The sequence below is a fragment of the Girardinichthys multiradiatus genome, chromosome 3 (assembly GCF_021462225.1).
Source record: "Girardinichthys multiradiatus isolate DD_20200921_A chromosome 3, DD_fGirMul_XY1, whole genome shotgun sequence".
Classification (NCBI taxonomy): Eukaryota; Metazoa; Chordata; class Actinopteri; order Cyprinodontiformes; family Goodeidae; genus Girardinichthys; species Girardinichthys multiradiatus.
This window is the reverse complement of record NC_061796.1, coordinates 45502218-45523204: the sequence shown is the minus strand read 5'-3', so window position 1 is coordinate 45523204 and position 20987 is coordinate 45502218. Positions and strand designations below refer to the sequence as shown.

General features: G+C 42.4%; 1 protein-coding gene across 6 annotated transcripts in view; it reads right to left on the bottom strand.

The window, feature by feature from the left end:
- Positions 1 to 20987, bottom strand: part of otud7b (OTU deubiquitinase 7B) — a 42476-nt gene that overhangs the window by 6794 nt on the left and 14695 nt on the right. For 4 of the 6 annotated variants that reach the window (XM_047361195.1, XM_047361194.1, XM_047361193.1 and 1 more), the window contains 10 exons: positions 13457 to 13691; positions 11186 to 11356; positions 9497 to 9727; positions 8159 to 8260; positions 7626 to 7753; positions 4674 to 4780; positions 4273 to 4400; positions 2712 to 2861; positions 1202 to 1319; positions 328 to 406 (listed from right to left, as the gene is read on the bottom strand). In XM_047361195.1, coding sequence (XP_047217151.1) covers positions 328 to 406; positions 1202 to 1319; positions 2712 to 2861; positions 4273 to 4400; positions 4674 to 4780; positions 7626 to 7753; positions 8159 to 8260; positions 9497 to 9727; positions 11186 to 11356; positions 13457 to 13541 — 1299 coding nt within the window. In that variant the 5' untranslated portion in view covers positions 13542 to 13691. Of the gene's footprint in view, positions 1 to 327; positions 407 to 1201; positions 1320 to 2711; positions 2862 to 4272; positions 4401 to 4673; positions 4781 to 7625; positions 7754 to 8158; positions 8261 to 9496; positions 9728 to 11185; positions 11357 to 11469; positions 11608 to 13456; positions 13692 to 20987 lie in introns of those variants that run through there. The other 2 variants (XM_047361196.1, XM_047361197.1) reach the window with 2 other exon arrangements.

The following is a 20987-nucleotide window of genomic DNA, read 5'->3' as shown; positions in this document are numbered from 1 at the left end:
GAATTAGCTGTGTTGTGCATCCTTTCACTCATCAATCCAGTGGGAGGTAAACAATTCCCATAAATAATATCAAAGGCAGAACCTTTGTGTCGAGTGACACTATGACATACATGATCAGCTGCAGTTTGTTTTCTACGTGTTCTGTGAAGCTGCCAGTAGATGGCGAGTGTGATGAAGAAGACAAAATCTCAACGCCAAAGGCTTGGCTTCATATCAAGTCCATCAGATCTTTGGGGTCCCTTCATTAATTTTTTATCTGCATCTCTGTTTTTCAACCCTACATAAGTGTGTGTGTGTGTGTGTCTGGGGGGCAGAGCTTGTTATTACCTCACAGGGCAGCGGCAGCCAGGTAACCGTCAGGTAGGTGTGCAACATCTGGAGCTTGGCTTCCAAGGAGAGAGCCACACTGCATAAAGAGGAGAGAAAATAAATGAAGTTCATTTTTTCGATGGATTCTGGTGCTGATGGTGATATGATTGTGTTCTGTGTTGAAAAGCTATGCCAGCAACCGTCCACTGTTATCACATGCTTGCACAAGCGGAGGGAGTGCTGCAGTTAGCTGGGCTTCCTTAGATTAAAGAACAAAACTTTAGAAAATTGACCAATGATAAGTCTATATGACTGTCCTGATCTGAATATATATTTCAATACATACATTTGGTCTGTATTGTAAAATGCCGCAAGGTGAACCTGTGAACTGGCGGTATACAAAAAACTAATTTAATGAGTTATTTTAGATGCCAATTCTAGTATTTCAATAATTTAAGAAATTAGAACTAGTTGGAAAATAGATCACAAGGGTCATAATGTTGTCACATCCTGCAATAAACTTTTAACTTTATGACCTTTAAACATACTTGAAGATAAGACACTGAACACCGGCAGCTGAGGTAAATAAGGTTTGTTTTCCAAAGAGCTGCTATTTCTGGTACTTGCTCCTCCGGTTTATTCACTGAAGGTATTTAGAGCTAATCTAACTGTTGCTGTCAGCAGGTATCTCTAATCTCTAGTCAGTGGCCGATCCCTGCACGCTGACGCCGGGCGCTGAAAGTACAACGGCGTCTCAGTGCACTCTCATATCCGTAAATGTGGCACAGCTTTTTATTTGCATTGTTTGTGACCTTTCTAGAACAGCTTTTTAGGAGAACCTACTGAGCACATGGGACCTGAGAGCTGGACATTTTTATTTTGTGTAATTTACCTCGCCAGCATCACGTTGTCTGTGTCGTCTCTTCCCCATTCCCAGTCCTTCCCAGGGTCCACGGCAAAGTGCAGAGGCAGCATTTTGTGCTCTGAGTCGGTGAGTGGAATCACAACTGCTGGTGGAGACAACAAAGGGAAAAAAGACAAACTGGGGACTAAATGCTTGGACTGTGTGAAGAGCGTTATATTGCTTTTCCTCCTTTCAGGTTTACCTTGCCCAGTGTGACCATTAACATTCCAGGATAAATCTTCCCAGAATGTAGGCAGAAACATTCACTTCCTCCCTTGATTCAACACCAGCAGGCTGACTGTCACCAACTGAACCGGTCCACATGGACACAATTCATCCATTTATTACTATCCTGACATCAGAACCAATTCATTAATTCCCAGGGCACTACCTTTAATTAATGGGTTCAGTGGAGGTTTAATATAAAGAATATACACATACATACATTTTGTGCAAATCCGTAGATGCATGTTTATTTCTCTAAGATCTGCAGAACTTATAATTACATGTAATGGTTTACTGTATGACTGTGTCAGGGACACAAGCATAGTGACTGTTTGGGACTGATCTGAACGAACCGTCTAAGTATTTAAAGTTCAGGACCTTGTCAACAGTAAGTTTGAGCTATTTTGCAGTATTTGCACTGCTTAAATGCTCAGTTTGTAACGTATCTGCATGTCTGGATGTTAACAGAAACACGACATGGTGGTCCTCTTCGCCTGTGGTAACTTCAAAAGATGAGCTGAAGAAGTTTATGGGTGACAGAAATAGGTAAAAAATGTCCAAGGAAACATTAGTGGACATTATCCCTACAGTACCACTGGTATTACTGCTGATTTTATACAATCCAAATAAATGCAAATTCATTTTGTTTTTAATGAATGTTTTCTATGTATATATATTTAACTTGCTGTACGGTCTCCATCATATTTGTATTTTTATTGCTGATTTTGTGTATTTCTGTCACTTTGCTGCTAATACAGCTGAAGTTTCTCACTCAATGACAACAAATTATAATTCTATTCTTATATTCAATTCAATTCAATTCAAAAATACTTTATTAATCCCAAAGGGAAATTATATAATTTAATAATAACATCATATTGGACCATATAATGTTTTTGATCCTTCGTCTGTAAACTATCTGATGAGTAAATGTCTGGAAAATCATTAAGAACAGCTGAACTTTATTTCAGATGAATCAGATTTACTATAAATGAGGACAGGTGTGAAACTGGGTCAAAAGGTGCTTCAACCCAGTGTTAGTGTAAAGCTGTACACACTTCTGTTAGTCAAGCTTTCTATTTTTTCATATTATTTTTCCTCTGATATATTTGTATGTTGCCCACTTGAACTGCACTGGATAAATGTTGAAATTATGAGGAAAAAGTGATCTGGTCTCATTGTTTAATCCTAAAAACCTGGCATTCAGTAGAACTGGGTACAGCTTTCAGAGACACTGTAGATGGTAGGAGTGATGAATGGTGCAGAGTCTCACCTTGATCTTTGGAGCTGTCCTTCTGCTCCATGGAGACCAGGGCAGAGAAGTGTGCCTGATCATATGCCAGGACCAGGGGAGAGCGATGACACTTGGCAGCTGGCACTTCCAGCGGAAGGTAGATGCCTCCAAACGGAATGGGAGCAAAGGCTGCAGCAGAGAAATGAGGAGGTCACGTATAAAAAAAACACATTCTCAGTTTCCAATAATGAAGATCAGGAAAATTAAAAGGTAAAGAATGAGTAAACAATTTATCTCAACATCATTAACATCTGTTTCAGCCAATATAAAACTATACATATAATAAATATATCCGTATTTATTGAATTAGTAACATACAAACCAACAATAATATTCACACTAGATAATAATGTACACAATTAAAAACTACGTCTGGCGGATTATTACAAAACAGATGAAAAATGTGTGAAAACGATCAGTTTCATACCTGAACAACATGATCAAACATCTTCACCGTGGGACTGAATCTCCAGATCCTTCCCTTTAAATAAACCGAACTATGTGTCCTTATTTAATAATAAGGGATAAAGCTTTCTTGAATAATGTACCCTACTGCATAGCTTTATGGGAAATGGGTCTGAAGATATGAAACATTGCTGGAAAGGTCCTGGAATGTATTCCACACTGTGCAAAGCTTATGACCAGAATCAGTTACTGAACTAAAAAGGTTCTGAGATTGTTTAACCTTTGGTTATGTGTGGGAGGGTCATGTCCTTCCATGTTAACTGAATTTTACATCTGGCCTAAAGAGCAGCGAATGATGAGTGTTGGTCTTTCCAGTGGTACCAAAGAATCAATATTAAAGCGGACCTTTAGGCAATTACAAACAGGATCTCATAAACACACAAGTTAGTCCCATTTCTATTTCATCAACAGAAAAAAAGTGTGTTTTGTGCAGTACGTGGACAAAAGGAGAGTCTGAAAATCATGAAAACCAATCAGAAAACCAATAACTGTATCAATGTTACATTTTCAGGAAATGGCTCTCTGGGAATCACCTTGCTGAAGCTAATGTTTCTTTTCTATCTCTAAAACTCTATCTTTGGCATTTTTCATTCCTTACACTAAAGGAAAGTGAAGAGATTGTGACAGACAGCCTAATGATCCACTTATAAAGTTGTTGTTTGCTAAGTTCTGTTATCTGACAACACAATGCTGTGAATGCTTCACAGGCCAGAGACAATGGCCTCAAACAAAAAACATTCCTCTGAAAATGAAAGTAAAAGCAGAAAAAGTCCAAAGAAAAAACTAAACCCCTTTCAGAAATCCTGAAGAAATAGTTTCAGAGCTCAGGAAAATATGACGAAATGAAGTGGGGCTTGCCGATTTTTTACAATCTGGCAGTTTTTGGATGGCATGTCAGTATTCTCCTGCTTCAGTTAGAGAATAGGTTCCGTTTCTTCATTTGGACGACGCAAGCACATCGTTAATCTGTGTAGAAGTCAAGCACGATGGCCCTGGTCTGGTGACCCCCACATAAAACCCACGTTAAAATGCATTACAAGGTGTCCATGAGATGAAAAGCGTGTTGGACACTAACCTTCTCCTCCAGAGTCTCTCAGCATGGTGTCAGCCACCACGACGATGGGCCTTCTGAGGACGTGAGCCAAGACGAAGACGTGAAACTCCTCTAAACTCTCATAAACAGGCTCCTCAGAAGACTCGGCCCTGAACAAAACACAAACAACAAACACATACTTGTTTATGCTGGAAATGAATCCGATAATGTAAGTCCTTACATCCTGGAAGCATGAAACAATTAAAAAGCATGATCAACATTTATTGCATTTGATTGGTGGTTGTATTGTCTGTTCATGCATCTCAGAGGACTTGTCACAGTGACGGGACTCGCTTCTGTCTGACTGCGAGCGTGGAAAACAAGCAGCATGTGACTAAGTGGCATGGGTTAACAGTCAGTGCATTGTCCGTGCCAGACCTTACCCGTTGGTGCCGTTGGTGCTGTAGTGGATTCTTGGCTCGCTGGAAGCCAGCTTCAACAACTCGTTCCACTCTTTCTGCCACTCCTCCTCTGTGTACACCAGCCCGGACTGGGGAGACAGGAAGGACACACGTGCACAAGTTTGATATTTAGAGAGACGGTGTCAAATGTCACAGAAGCATGCACTGACGTTACTCCGTCCTACCGCAAAGCTACCAACTGACAACGGAGCCCAGATCATCTGCACAACGTCTGTGCTGTTCATAGAGTAGCAGCAGGATTTCCCATGGAAAAGATCGGTCAGTAAACGGCGTATAAACGCAGTGCAGGAGCAGCCGTGGAAGAATGAGAAAATATTAACCAGTTATTGGTGTGGCCTCTCCTCTGGGGGCGTCTGCTGCCACATTAAATAACACACTTGTTGTACCACAACGCTTGCTTTCATAAGAAAATTTACAGTCTGTAAAAAAATTAAAACAGGTCCAAACAGTTTGTTTTGTTTCAGAGCCTCAGTACAGAACATTTACAGCTCATAGTTTCTTACCAAAGGAAAGTAAGGAGGAGGGAGAAAATTAACGACGCATCAGACAGAATCATCAGCAATGCTTCACAAAGATAAAAATAACTACAGCTATGTCCAAAATTAGAAAAGAGGAAACAGTGATTTAAGTAAGTAAATATGGTTAAGACCGTTTAATGTCTACAGTCATGATGATAACAGTTTAAAGTAAAAAACACACAGAGATCCTTTATTAAATAATGCTTGGCCAAAATGGAATAGCTGTTAAACAAAAAGTAAGTACATCCCCTGCTGCAGCCAAAGTTTCTTAGGGTGTATTCACATCTGCCACTTTTTGTCCGCTTTAAACGGACCAGGATTCGTTTCCCTCCTTGTTCCGGACCTTTTGTGCAGGTGTGAATACTCAAGCGAACCCTGGTCCGGACCAAACAACCGGACCGAAACCCACTTTTGAAGTGGTCTCAGTCCGCTTCCAAACGGACACTGGTGCGGTTCGTTTATGGTCTGAATACGAACCGACCCCGATCCAAACCAACTGCAGATAACGTACGTCTCTTTGGACTTAACAAGCCACCGTAGCCGATAGCAAAGGTGAACGTTACACTCAAATCGTACCTGGCCAGCTGATTGTTGCAACACTGGGCATGTTGGACCGGGCACGGAGAGCACAGCGTCTTCTTCGGCGTTCAGCACGCATTCTCTAATGCTGTTCCAAACTTAGAAATAGAATGTCGCGAAATCTGTGTTGAATGAGCTGCTCTTCAGCCTCACAATAATATTGCAGCTGTAATAACGGCACAAATATGCAGAACAGAGGTGCTGCACGCAGCACGTCTACAGATGTTTTCCTAAATGTCCGGGTCTGTGTTCTGTCCCGCCCCCGTCATTTCTGTCCAATGGGAACAATGATCGTCACCCGCGTTGCTTTGATTACTAGTAATAGTTCACTTGCAAAAAGTACAATGTGAAAACAAACCGCACTAAACGGAAAAAAAGAAAGTTCGGTTTTGGTCCGGACCAAAGGACTTTCCTGGTGAGAATACTCCCTAAGTGGGCAGGTAGCAGCCAGTGTGACCACCTTTATAAAAGCAGGTTTGTCTGTTTGCTGCCCTGAGCACACAGGTGTGTTTTCAAAAATATAGGACCATTATGATTTCAAGATCTACACGATTTATGAAACATAATTTCAATCAATAACTTACTTACTATAAAGCATAAGCATTCTAAATACAACTCTGTCAACTTACATTGGTGTTTTCACACCTTGGTTACCTAAACTCCTACAGTTTATACTAAAATTCATAGCTATTATTGGGTTTTGGCAAACTATTGAAATCCTTGTGTTGAAGCCAAGCCTCATTAAATATGGATGTTCCAATGCTGAAGCAGCTGGTAATGAATGTTTGGATTTTAATAGCCTAAACACACAGTTTTAAGGCAGTAAGACAGCTTTCATTCGCAGATTGATGTGGTAGCCAGAATGTCTCATTCCGGGCTCAATATTGATGCGTTTTATGGAGTTTGTAGTTTTGTCTAGAGGTTTTTACCACCTGGATTCCTACTGTGGAAAATCTGAGTTCAGACTTTTCAGAGCCAATTATTGCATTTTTAAGACCTTACAGAACTCCTGAATGCCAAGGCGGTAGGATGTCAGAAATGACCTTACAGAATCATTCATTGCTGCCCATCAATCTGGGCTAGGATTACAGCCTAGGATGGAGCTAAACACCGCACAGCCCGAGGACATTTCCTGGGACATACGATCCTGGGAAACTCGGCAGTTTTCCCCTTGTGAATAATCTTTCACTCTATGATGAACTTTAGATGGTTTGGAAACAGTCCCCAGATTGATGGGCAGCAGGAGAGCATTGCTGATGCCTTTCCACCTTGGCAGTGTGTTAAATTACACCAATATGCTCGAGAGCAGCAGAGTGTCAAAAGTCTTGCTTTCAGAGAGGTGCTCACACATGCTGATGGTCAGATAATCAGCTGTTTCTTCTTGGCAGTACCTGGTTTCTACTTTCTCTGTTAACTTAAAAGAAAGCAGCAGATTTAATTTTTTATCTTTTGTCTTCTTAAATAAAATTTGTAGTTTGGAATTTATGTTTTTTTACATTTGAAGTTAGATTTAGATAATTTCAGGACCTGTTGAAGTTCATACATTACTTTTCCTTAGATATAAAACCATAGAAATGAAAGGACTTGAAGTGCTGCTGCAGCTGTTACTAGAGCTCCAGCCTGTATGCTCATATGGATAGATACTGTAAAACAATTCATCTTCCCAAATGTTTTACTGCTGCAATCTGGCATGTGTTGTTATTGGCAGAGAAATAAAGTAACGACTTTAATTAGATCTGAAATGTTTGAGTAATTTAGTGCCAGTCGACAGCGTAATAAATCCAGCTGAGAGTTATAGGCGGTCAGTGTAACTGACCTCTTTGTTCTGCTGGGTCTGCTGCCACCTCCACCTGCGCTTCAGAGCTTCCCTCTCCAGGCCATGATCCATCAGCGCATACAGAGACTTCCGCAGCATCAGGTCGCGATCATGGAAGCCCCACATACCTAAACCAGAAACACACGGCGTGGTAAAACGTTAGAAACACACACCAGTGGATTTTTCTCTGTTGTTTTTAATTTCGCAAATTTAAGCTACACATATTCTGTATGTTTTCTTTATCCCAAATACATTAAAAGAATTCTGTAAAGGTAGATCTGCATTTAGTTTTGGCAGATAAAACCTTAAGCCGGTGAACAAAACCAGGTCCAACATCATGTGTCCACATCAGCTCTGGTCTTATTAATTTCTCTAAACAAGCACTCCTCAGAGGGCTACAAAGACTAAGTGAATGTGCACAGCAACACTGCAATTAGTTCTTGAGTAGCCAGTGAAGCTCTCCTGATGAATGCTAATGGAGAGTGAACCTGAACGATGCTGAGGGTCTTCTCTAAAAGGTCTTTGAGACTCACCAAGCGAGGCAGCGTGTAACAGGCAGTTTCCATCTCCACTCGTTGCCAGCGGCAGCAGACTCTGACAGTTTGGAACGACTTTCGTCCACCAGTTCAGACGCCCTGCAGACAGAAAAGCTAACATTAAATCCCATGCTGATGTTTCAAACAGAGCAGTGTGCTGACAGTAACTCTCCATGCTGGATAATGTCCCAATTATATAATATGAACATTTTAACATGCTGTTGGGGATGTGTTTCTAAGCTTATACTCATCTTATTTAAAAGAGGTGGGATGTTGGACACACTCTGAATGTCATGCTGTATAGAACAACACTTATTTATGATGCTATCCTAAAGTCATTAATAGCTTTATGCTAACAAAGATCTCAGCATGCTTCATCATATACAGAAAACGCCTCGGTGCCTCAGGGAAAAAGAGGTGTAAAAAGCTGAGTAAATTTATTCAGTGAAGAAAAGAAATCCCACAGTAGCACCATGATGTTAAAATGTTGACCAATCCTGTTTTACCAAACCTCACTTAGAGTGTGTTCTCCAATAACATTTCAGGAGGTTGGAGGGATCCATTTTTCTTCTTATGATTTCTCTAGATGGTCCACAGTGCTGGACCCTTGCTGCTGCTTTCTTCTCTAAAGCTCATCCCCTCAGATTTAATTTTGGGAACTGAGTTAGCCTTTTAAGTAGGTTTATTTCCATATTTATGCCATTTTGTTTTGGATCATTATCCTGCTGAATGACACAGCAATGACCCATTATCAAGTTTCTGGCAGAGGTTATTTCTATTAAAAATCTCCTGGTATTTGAAAGAGTTCATGTTGCGAGGAACTCTGACAGGGTTCTAAGACACCTTTGGATGAGAACAGGCCCACAGCATCACAGATCCTCCATCATACCCAACAGTGGACATGAGGTGCTTTTTCTCACAAGCGTAAACTCCACATTTACGCATGTGATGGTAGGACAGAAAAGGTTTGTCCTGACATGTCACATAAACAACCAGTCAGCAGTATTAGAACGTCTAATGATTGTTACAGATATTTAGTAACCTCAAAGTGCCACTTTTAGCTCACGTTCTCTGCAATGAGCTTTAGAGATTTATTCACCCGCATTACCTCCTGCCTCGCTGTGTGTAGAGGTAGGATAAATGTGTGTCCGAGTACAGCCTAGTGGACAGGGGTTGAAAGTGTTACGTACTCTTTTACCCCGGGAAACAAAGATTATTAATTACAAGTTCCTAAACACTTTAATCAAATTAAATGCTTTCTTTATTTGAATGGTTTTTAGAGTCGCTAATTTCGTGCAACTGTTGTGCAGCAAAACACACGAGTAGATGACTAACCTGCATTCTCCAACGCCACCATCATGGACTGCTCGATGAGGTCCCTCTCGATGAAGCTCCGGAAGTCGTCCCGGTACACAGTGAGGTCCGGCAGTTGGAAAGTGCACAACGGTGTGTCCAGGAGCGGCTCGCTGCTGCTTCCGCCAGTGCTGGAGACGTGAGAGCGGGCCAGTGAAACGATAGTTGAACTGGCGTGAGAAATACCCCTCGACAGACGCTTCTCTGAGGCCGCTGAAACACAGCGGCAGATAAAGCAAAGAGAAAATGTTTGCAGGGAAGAAACCTTCTAGAAACTACTAGGAAACAAACAGCGACCAGATATTTTTATTTAGGCGAGCTCAATGAACTCAGCTGCTAACTAATTAAGTATAAAGCTTAGTGCATTATTTTTAATAATGCAGTATATAACAAGATTGTAATGAGTACATACTTTGAGGGGGTTATATCATTCAGGTTTTATAATGAAAACTATATGATGAATAGTTGAGGGGAAGGAAAAAGTTTGGTAGAATAGATGCACAAGCAACAGCGGTGACTGCTAAAGAGTTTAGGGAGCTTCAAAGGGAACAGATTGTGGTTGGAAACTCGGAGACAGCTTCAGGAGCTACCAGGGCATGAGCCATGCCATCTGCTGGTGTTGGTCCACTGTGTTTCACCAAGTCCACAGTTAGTGCAGCTGTCTACCAGGAGATGCTGATGTCCAGCAGGACTTGACATCTGCCCACTCCCCCAGAAGTACCAATGCCTGCTTTAATGACCGTAATATTGCTGTGCTCGACTGGACAGCAAACCGGTGAGACTATAAGGCTACAGAGAAGCTCTGGGATTCTGTTGAGAGGAAGATACGAGACACCAGAGGTGCAGACGAGCTGAAGGCAGCTATTAAAGCAACCTGGACGTCCTGAACATCTTAGCGGAACCACAGGCTGATCACCTCCATGTCATGCTGCATTGATGCAGTACTGTTCTGTACTGTACATGGTCATACTTTCAGAAGGCCTACATTTCTGTTAAAACTGATTTTTTATTGGACTTACATGATTTTACAGATAAACTGTAAGTCTACCATTCTCCAGGTGCACACTCCCAAAAAAGAATGACTTTATTTGAAATTAAAAATGTCTAACTGAGCCAGTCTTAAGAATGGTCCTGGTTAAAAAGTCCAGCTCCCTCTCCGACATGTTAACACACATGTTCATCAGGAGGAAGTGACCAAATGAAGTCAAAATGAATACCAGAGACTGTAAAATGTCTCAATGATCAGACTTTGTCCTTTGTTCCTTATTCAGTTGTTCATTTAAACATCTGACTAACTATTAAACTATAATAAATGTGTATTTACTTTAGAATAATGCAGTTAATGAGCATTTTATTTATTTCAATTGTTGGCAAACTAAATGTTATCACACTTCTGTTCAAATAGACATACTTTTAAAGCAGGTCCACAAAACAATCTTTAACTTCTTTACTGAATTTTGAGATAAAACTACACAGATGGAGATGAACCACACCTTTCAACCTTTGACTGGCAGAACAGAACACGACACCTAATCAGCACCTTTTTCAAACATAACATAAACTGGCTTCAACTCATGAAAGGATCAATTATTCCAACGCTAGCTGACAAACATAAAGTACTTTTTACATTTCCAAGCAACATTAAGTGATTGTGCTGAGTAAGGGCCTCACCTTGCACCACCTCGTCTTGTCGGTGGAGAACTGGACGCCCTACCCGGGCCATCTCCTTCTCAGACGGCTGATACACCCGCTCTTCTGGGAACGAGTACGTGAGGTTGCCGGCGTGCACCTGTCGCAGCTGCTCAAAGTCACTGAGCGCCGCCGTGAAATCCCAGTTCTTACCTACAGAGACAGGCGAAGAGTGACAAAAACATTTGTCTGAGTCAACTGGACAACAGGACACCTGTTTTATATGGCCAGCAAATGACGCATTGTTAATGAGTTTAATTATTTACCACAAGTTATTGCAGGATGGGCTGTCATATCTTATGCAAAGGCCAGTGGCACATTCCGTCACTTGGGTAAATGTCAGCATTAGCTACTGCAGCTGCATCACATTTTCAGACCATATACAGGTCCTTCTCAAAATATTAGCATATTGTGATAAAGTTCATTATTTTCTATAATGTCATGATGAAAATTTAACATTAATATATTTTAGATTCATTGCACACTAACTGAAATATTTCAGGTATTTTATTGTCTTAATACGGATGATTTTGGCATACAGCTCATGAAAACCCAAAATTCATATCTCACAAAATTAGCATATTTCATCCGACCAATAAAAGAAAAGTGTTTTTAATACAAAAAAGTCAACCTTCAAATAATCATGTACAGTTATGCACTCAATACTTGGTCGGGAATCCTTTTGCAGAAATGACTGCTTCAATGCGGCGTGGCATGGAGGCAATCAGCCTGTGGCACTGCTGAGGTCTTATGGAGGCCCAGGATGCTTCGATAGCGGCCTTTAGCTCATCCAGAGTGTTGGGTCTTGAGTCTCTCAACGTTCTCTTCACAATATCCCACAGATTCTCTATGGGGTTCAGGTCAGGAGAGTTGGCAGGCCAATTGAGCACAGTGATACCATGGTCAGTAAACCATTTACCAGTGGTTTTGGCACTGTGAGCAGGTGCCAGGTCATGCTGAAAAATGAAATCTTCATCTCCATAAAGCTTTTCAGCAGATGGAAGCATGAAGTGCTCCAAAATCTCCTGATAGCTAGCTGCATTGACCCTGCCCTTGATAAAACACAGTGGACCAACACCAGCAGCTGACACGGCACCCCAGACCATCACTGACTGTGGGTACTTGACACTGGACTTCTGGCATTTTGGCATTTCCTTCTCCCCAGTCTTCCTCCAGACTCTGGCACCTTGATTTCTGAATGAAATGCAGAATTTGCTTTCATCTGAAAAAAGTACTTTGGACCACTGAGCAACAGTCCAGTGCTGCTTCTCTGTAGCCCAGGTCAGGCGCTTCTGCCGCTGTTTCTGGTTCAAAAGTGGCTTGACCTGGGGAATGCGGCACCTGTAGCCCATTTCCTGCACACGCCTGTGCACGGTGGCTCTGGATGTTTCTACTCCAGACTCAGTCCACTGCTTCCGCAGGTCCCCCAAGGTCTGGAATCGGCCCTTCTCCACAATCTTCCTCAGGGTCCGGTCACCTCTTCTCGTTGTGCAGCGTTTTCTGCCACACTTTTTCCTTCCCACAGACTTCCCACTGAGGTGCCTTGATACAGCACTCTGGGAACTGCCTATTCGTTCAGAAATGTCTTTCTGTGTCTTACCCTCTTGCTTGAGAGTGTCAATAGTGGCCTTCTGGACAGCAGTCAGGTCGGCAGTCTTACCCATGATTGGGGTTTTGAGTGATGAACCAGGCTGGGAGTTTTAAAGGCCTCAGGAATCTTTTGCAGGTGTTTAGAGTTAACTCGTTGATTCAGATGATTAGGTTCATAGCTCGTTTAGAGACCCTTTTAATGATATGCTAATTTTGTGAGATAGGAATTTTGGGTTTTCATGAGCTGTATGCCAAAATCATCCGTATTAAGACAATAAAAGACCTGAAATATTTCAGTTAGTGTGCAATTAATCTAAAATATATGAATGTTAAATTTCCATCATGACATTATGGAAAATAATGAACTTTATCACAATATGCTAATATTTTGAGAAGGACCTGTATCTACTGGCAGCTTGCACTGCTGCTAGGCAACACAAGTCCTCTTAACTTTAGCCATACCTTGCTTCCCTCAGTTTTTACCAGTTAATAGTAAGACACAAACAGTGGCTGAAACTGGACATCTCCAGTGATAGAACTCCTCGTCTACATGAGGACATCTCACCTATGTTCAGTTTTAAGAAGGGTGGGAGGAAGGGAGTGAGAGAATCACAGTTGGAGACATTTTAGGGCTACTTTGGATGGTGTAAAGATATATCTCACCTTCTAAAAGATCTCTGGCCAATCCCGGTTCAGCTCCAGTAGAACGGACAAAGTCGGACAGGACTGCGTCCATGTCCACGGTCATGTGATCATGAATTCACAAGTTGAGTGGTTGCTTCCAAACATAAAAAAAACAAAAGGGAAGGAAAACACAAACCCGGACTCTGCACTCCGGGACAGGACAGCAAGGGAGGAGGTGGAGCAGTCCTCTGGTGAGCTACTGTACCAGCCACACCTGAAAAAAACAAAAAAGGTTAAACCAGGCTGTGTAGACTCCTGGCTTGTTAAATGACAACACTACGCCTCTTTGTTAGAGATTAGAGATGTCTTAGGGTGGACATAGAGACCTTCGTCTATGCTGCTTTTAATGTCACAGCTTAAAAACTTTAACACAGTGCCCGGTAGCCATAACATTATCCAGACAGGAAACTGCAGGCAAAGATGTAAATGCTAAGAAAAAGTGTGCCAGAAAGCTGTAGCCTTCAGTCAGTCAGTTAAATACTAGATCTTCTGACAGGGTAAACTCTGAACGCAAGCGTGTGCAGACTGCTTCGTCACAATGTTTTCTCTCCTTACACGAATGCACACTTTGATATTCCTGATTCATTTTGGCATTTAAAACAGTCGTACCTAAGAAAGAGCCTTGTCCTCCAGTCTTCACATGCTGCAAGAAACACCGAGCTCCTCTGTTTTTTAGAGCTCATTGTGCTGTCTCATCTGATACACAACATGCAATTGTTAAGTTGCATTAAAAACTTACAAAATCCCACATGAGATCTCCTGTACTAATCATCGTCCTCTTACAGTTTATGAAGTATTTCATTTTCATTTTTTTAACACTAAATGTGCAAGTCTGCCATGAAAATAATACTCGTACTTGTTGTCTTCCGCTTATGCGGGACCGGGTCGCGGGAGCAGCAGACTCAGCAGAGACACCCAGACGTCCGTCTCCCCAGACACCTCCTCCAGCTCCTCCGGGGGGTGCCCAAGGCGTTCCCAGGCCGGCCGAGAGACATAGTCCCTCCAGCGTGACCTGGGCCTCCTCCTGGTGGGATGTGCCTGGAACACCTCCCGAGGAAGGCGTCCGGGAGACATCCGGTATAGATGCCCGAGCCACCTCAACTGGCTCCTCTCAATGTGGAGGAACAGCGGCTCTACTCCGAGCCCCTCCCGGATGGCCGAGCTCCTCACCCTATCTCTAAGGGAGTGCCCAGCCACCCTACGGAGGAAGTTCATTTCAGCCGCTTGTATCCGGGATCTCGTTCTTTCGGTCATGACCCAAAGTTCATGGCCATAGGTGAGGGTAGGAACATAGACCGAGCGGTAAATCGAGAGCTTCGCTTTTCGGCTCAACTTTTTTTTCACCACAACGGACCGGCACAGCGCCCCCATTACTGTGGCAGCCGCACCGATCAGTCTGTCGATCTCCCGCTCCATTCTTCCCTCACTCTAGAACAAGACCCTGAGATACTTAAACTCCTCCACTTGAGGCACGAACTCCCCTCCAACCTGAAGAGGACAAGCCACCCTTTCCCGGTCGAGAACCACGGCCTCGGACTTGGAGGAGCTGATCTTCATCCCAGCCGCTTCACACTCGGCTGCAAACCGCCCCAGCGCATGCTGTAGGTCTTGGCTAGAGGGGTCCAGCAGGACAACGTCATCTGCAAAAAGAAGAGATGAAATCCTCTGGTCCCCAAACCAGACCCCCTCCAGCCCTTGGCTGCACCTAGAAATCCTGTCCATAAAAGTTATGAACAGGACCGGTGACAAAGGGCAACCCTGCCGGAGTCCAACATGCACCGGGAACAGGTTCGACTTAGTGCCGGCAATGTGGACCAAACTCCTGCTCCGCTCGTACAGAGACCGGATGGCCCCTAATAAAGGGCCCCGATTCCATACTCCTGGAGCACCTCCCACAGGGCATCACGAGGGACACAGTCGAATGCCTTCTCCAAGTCCACAAAACACATGTGGACCAGTTGGTCAAACTCCCATGAACCCTCGAGTACCCTGTAGAGGGTATAGAGCTGGTCCAGTGTTCCACGGCCGGAACGATAACCACACTGCTCCTCCTGAAGTCGAGGTTCGACTATCGGCCGGACTCTCCTCTCCAATACCCTGGCGTAGGCCTTACCAGGGAGGCTGAGGAGTGTGATCCCCTGTAGTTGGAACACACCCTCCGGTCACCCTTCTTATGAAGGGGGACCACCATCCCAGTCTGCCAGTCCAGAGGCACTGTCCCCGACCGCCGTGCAATGTTGAAGAGGCGTGTCAACCATGACAGCCCTACAACATCCAGAGACTTGAGGTACTCACGGCGGATCTCATCCACCCCGAAGCCCTGCCACTACAATAATATTATCCAAAAAAAAAAAAAGCACAACTTTAGGAAAATAAATACACGAATTCTAATAAAAAGTTAAACTGATCACAGCAAAAAGGGACAAATCTAAGCAAAAAGAAAAAATGACTTTAAATGTCAGTCAGTTACTGGGTTTTATGGCAGGCTCCACCAAACAAACAGCAAAGGGATCAGAATCAGCCAGTTTTTTCTGGATGTGTTCTGATTGGTGATCAACACATCAAATTAAAATCAACTAAAGTGTTTTAATAAACTTATTTTTTTAAGCTATGAAAGTTGAAGACTGATCAGCGCATCTCTAGACATGACATTTTACACCCTGAGATTATAGAAGGCCTATTCCAATCCCACTTAGGAGTAAACCACATAAATCATATTTTATATTTACTGATCTCAACATGTTTTAAAAATTTATTTTGTGCAGGCGATTTGACATCTTTTTCATCTCAACAACTCAATTATGTATATAATATTCTATACGTAAAGAATAATTGTGGCTGTCGATGCTTTGGCTGCTTTCAAATCGATTACATAGCTCCACTCAGATTTCATTGGTGGCTCAGAAGGGACTGTGGCGTTGCATCAGTTGGCCACTGAAATCAATGTAGAGACATTATCAAGACCGAAAGAATAAGAGAGTCAGCATCAGTGGGCTGTTGACACAAGGGATGTAGAGGGCAATCGATGCAGCAGCCGGACAGAAGGGATGAGTCAGAAGGCAGCCCTGAATCAACGGATGTTCAGTCAGGGCAGAAATAATATTCTGTACAAAGAGAAGCTCTACCACTCAGTTCAGATAAGAAAGAAAGCTGGATTGTAACTAGATTAAACAAAAATCTGAGCTATTTTAATTTACAGAGAAAAAACAGCAAACAGAAATCATAACAGCTTATTACAAACCGTTTTTACATCATATTATAAGCTTAAGGGCGTATTTGATTGAGTAGTTTGCGAAATAACTATCCACTTTCAACCATTTTCAGCAACAAACAGACTGTAAACGTTTAAGAATTACTGCAGGCTATTATTCCTATTTTATGCCTAGGTCATTACTGGACCAGTTCAGAAGCTGCTGGATCCAATCCTGACACTTTTTCCAGCCCCATCTCCAGTCATCTCTTTCCATCAGTCCCACAGCTCATACACCTCCCAGTGCTTCTGGATCAGCTATGACTCAGTGAACTCTTTCACTGCGCTGATGACTCACGGGTTTACTCTTCTCCACTATTCTTCTTGCCTCTCATCCTCCCTCACTTTCTTTATCTTTACTGAAAGCCACACAGGGAGTGGCTTTCTGAGCCGGCACTGGGTTTCTGCAGCTTTCCCTGCAAAAATCAGTCACGAGCCGGGCCCCGACATTCCCACAGTCTGTAAAGTTCTTTGATGTTAACTAAGTACACTTCGGTGTAAGGAAAGAAACTTTGATCTTATTCAGACTGCCACACAAATGGAGATAACACTGTGTAATGATGATCAAGGGCACCACTTCACAAAAGTCAAAGGGACAGAGAATAATTCAGGGGTTCCTGTAGTGCAAACTATGCCAGAGGTTAGCCATGTCCCTTTCAAGAAGTCTGCATCAACCAAAAAAGCTATAAGGTGCATCTCTGACATCGAGTAATTATATATGTAGCATGCATTCAGATAACACATTAAGTCATGCTTACCTTTGCAGAAATAAAAAGGTTTAGGCATTAACACTGTACGTTCACAATTTGTCAAGTTTTTAGAAGACAGATCATCACAGAGACAGTCAACAGCGTTCTCCCATGTTCCTCTGCTTTTGTTCAGCCCTAGATGTTAAGTTGCATCAGGTAGGGATGTAGCATGGTGTGAGGGCAAGTGCTTAAAAATCAGCATGGGTTAAAAGTCTGCCCCGACATTAGAGCTGAGCAATTAATCATTCAATCTATATTTGAATTTCAGCTTTAAACAACGACAAACGCTGTAAAATACAAAGAACTAAGTACATACTGCACCGCTACATCCCTATGCCCCGGTTAGAGTTCTGACTTCAGACGCAAGCGTTTGTGTTTGAGGTTAGAGGAGATGTAAGGTCAAAACAATGATAATCGATGAAGAGTACCTCTCTGTGGTTGGATGATTTGGTAAATATTAAAGAAGACCTGGAGTAAAGGAACAACAAGATCCAAGCTTCCAGACCTAAAGATTTTAGCTGCCATCACATTGAATCCCCTGCTGAGTGTAGTGATCAGTGAGAGGCAGGAAAGAAAAATATTCAGGGTGATAAAGCCAAAGGTCTGTGGACAGAATGTCCTGGAGTCAGTCTGGTTGTGGACCAACAGCTGAGGTCATGTCATTTGGCCCACCTTCACACACACTTAATAAACGTTTATCTTCAAATAAAAAGGTCAGTATAAATTGCACATTGCCCAATGAGGCTTGTGGAATTACATTCTTCTATAAACATGAATCATTTTTCTGTATTAGTCTGATAAGATGCGAGTAGATATTTGAAAGTTAGATGAACCTTTAATAGGAGAGAAAAATAATAGACATAAACCCATAAGTAACACAATTCAAACCTGACTTACATGACAGTTTCAAACTGGACTTTATGTACTGACAGTCGATTTGAGTCCGTTAACCTCATCTTTGTCATTGTTCATGTCCACACATTGAGATTCCCTTCATGGAGAGGCAGGTCTACAGCTGCCTCCAGTGACAACGGGTATCTTGGCACAGAGTGGAGCAACTGGACCTCTACAATGGCAGCAGTAATGTGAGGTGGTTCCCGAATCCATTTGGTGGTATTCCAGGCTGGGAGATTGTTACTGGGGAAAGGGTTATATGGTTTTCCTCCTGGACTGCTTCCATCATGGATGGATGTGGACGGGACATGATGAAATCATGGATATGGACAGCATAGAAAGGGAATCATGGATGTTCTTATTGATAGTCATGGTTGAATTTGGACGTCAGAAATCGTGGCGGTATTTTGGACGGGAATCGAGAATGAATTTGGATGAGACGGGATACAGGAATGATTGAAACGGGAATCATTGATGGATCAGGTCAGACGGAGGGCAAACACTGTAGCAAAATTATCTGGGAACACAAATAAGGAACAAGTTGAACATTTGTGGTCACATGATTTTATCTTTAAAATCAAAAGGGACGGAGCTTTGCTCCAACAATCTGTTATTATGTCTCAGCGGGCATCTGAAGAACTAAAACTGAAGCTAATAATGATGGGATAGTCAAAAGCAATGGGGTTTGGGGTTGAATATATGTGTATAGTTGATCATTTCAGCTAGTAAAAAGACATTCTAAGCAGAAACATCAGTATGTTGGATTGCATTAAGAGCTCTGCTGCCAGCTAGGGCCAGTCAGTGATTTGTATCTGCGATAGCTGAGCTTTTGTCTGGCAGGATAGCTTACATAACAGGAGCTGCTGAAAACACGTGGGTGCTGAGCTGATGGCTTGGGAGAACGGGCTGGATCTCAGAGGGAGACGGGGAGGTCACCAGTCCACTGCTTCAGCCGTTGGTGAGATGGGAGGGTCAATTCACTGCTGGACCTCAGCATGCAACATTATGTTGCAATGCTTCAGATGAAAAAACTGGTTTATATGGCCCCAACATCCCACAACAGAAGGAGAGCAGAAAAAAAGATACTAAACTAGAGAAGTTCTGACATTCAGAGAATATTTTTAGACAAACTGTGAGCTGGAATTTGAGGGTGAGCTGTAGCTTCTGGGCTGTCTTGGTTAGTGCGAGCTTGAGTTGAACAGAAAGATCAGCTGGTCTGATTTGCTTTATGTTTAATATCATTGCACCAAACCTCCCACTGCTTTTTACTACAGATGCACCACCACTGTGTCCATTGGGTTTGAAGTTTTATTTTTTATTTAGCACTTATTTAATTAAATGCATTCTAACCACAAACAGGATTGCTAGTTTGATTCATTTAAAAAGACAAATTCCTGGTCTCATGACATTGCCTGAACAAAAAATAACAAACTGAGTAAAAAAAATATTTATGGATCTTATTTAAGACTAAGTGATAGTATTAAAATATATCAGATCTTACATCCATCCACATTAGACCTCGTATAGTACTTACTCAAAGTTAGAGCTTTATATTCTCCATTACATGAAAACCTAAAGTTTGTCAGATATGTAAAACTAACTTAACCTGAACACATTAAAACTAAAATAAGATAAATTATTAACATCTAACCTGTCAATGAAAGGTCTAAATCTGGATAAGGTCTAGTTTGGGACACATACTGGCAAAATTATGGCTTCCAAAACCAAACAGTTAGCTCAAAACATTTATATTACATTACAGTTATGGTGCCACTCCCTAAAACTGCAGAAGGTAACTTTGTTAAAACTGTCACTATGTACTGACAGATTATCTGTAACAAATATCAAGCTCATCCCAGTGGTTCTACTGCCATTTGCAGAAATACACCGCTCCCGGTCAGAACCAACCAATCAGACCAGGAGGAATGTTTTAGCAGTGTCAATCACGCTCATGTACGTGCTGCTCACACCCCTCCAACACCCACACATACTGTTGTTCAAGCTAAAGATTACAGGCGTGCTGCAGCTGTGTTAACAGCGAAGAAACAACCTAACGTTACACGAAAACCGCTGATTTCTTGAGTGGCATCTGCTCAGAAAACAAAGACAGGTAAACAGAAGACGACCGATGGCGAAAAGCAAGATGCATGTCTTCGGTAGGCTCCGCTGTGGAGGGAGGGCTGTAGCACAGCAGAGAGTGGAGGGGGGACGGACCTGTAAGGTGTGCTTGTTAAAGCTTTCAGGCCAAGTCCAGGTTTTCTCAGAACTCCCTACTGCAGCTTTAATTTGACAAGACCAAGAAAAACAACCAAAACCGAGATTTTTGACAGGATCTGTCCTGAAGTCGGTCAAGCTGCCTTACAAGAACATATGTGTGTGTTTTAGAAACAAGTGAGGCTACCAGGTGACTGTCTAAATCCTTTCATTTCTTTTTCACACTCCACCACACAAACAACATAACTTGTGGTTACCCAAGCAAACAATGTGCCATGCCTCTCTCCTGTCTGTTGGAAACTGGCCAATGCTTGATTGGTGACAGCCTGTTTTTCTACCAGAACTCAAGTCATTGTTTCATTACATCCAGAAGATCTAGAAAAGAATATTTACAATTAAAATT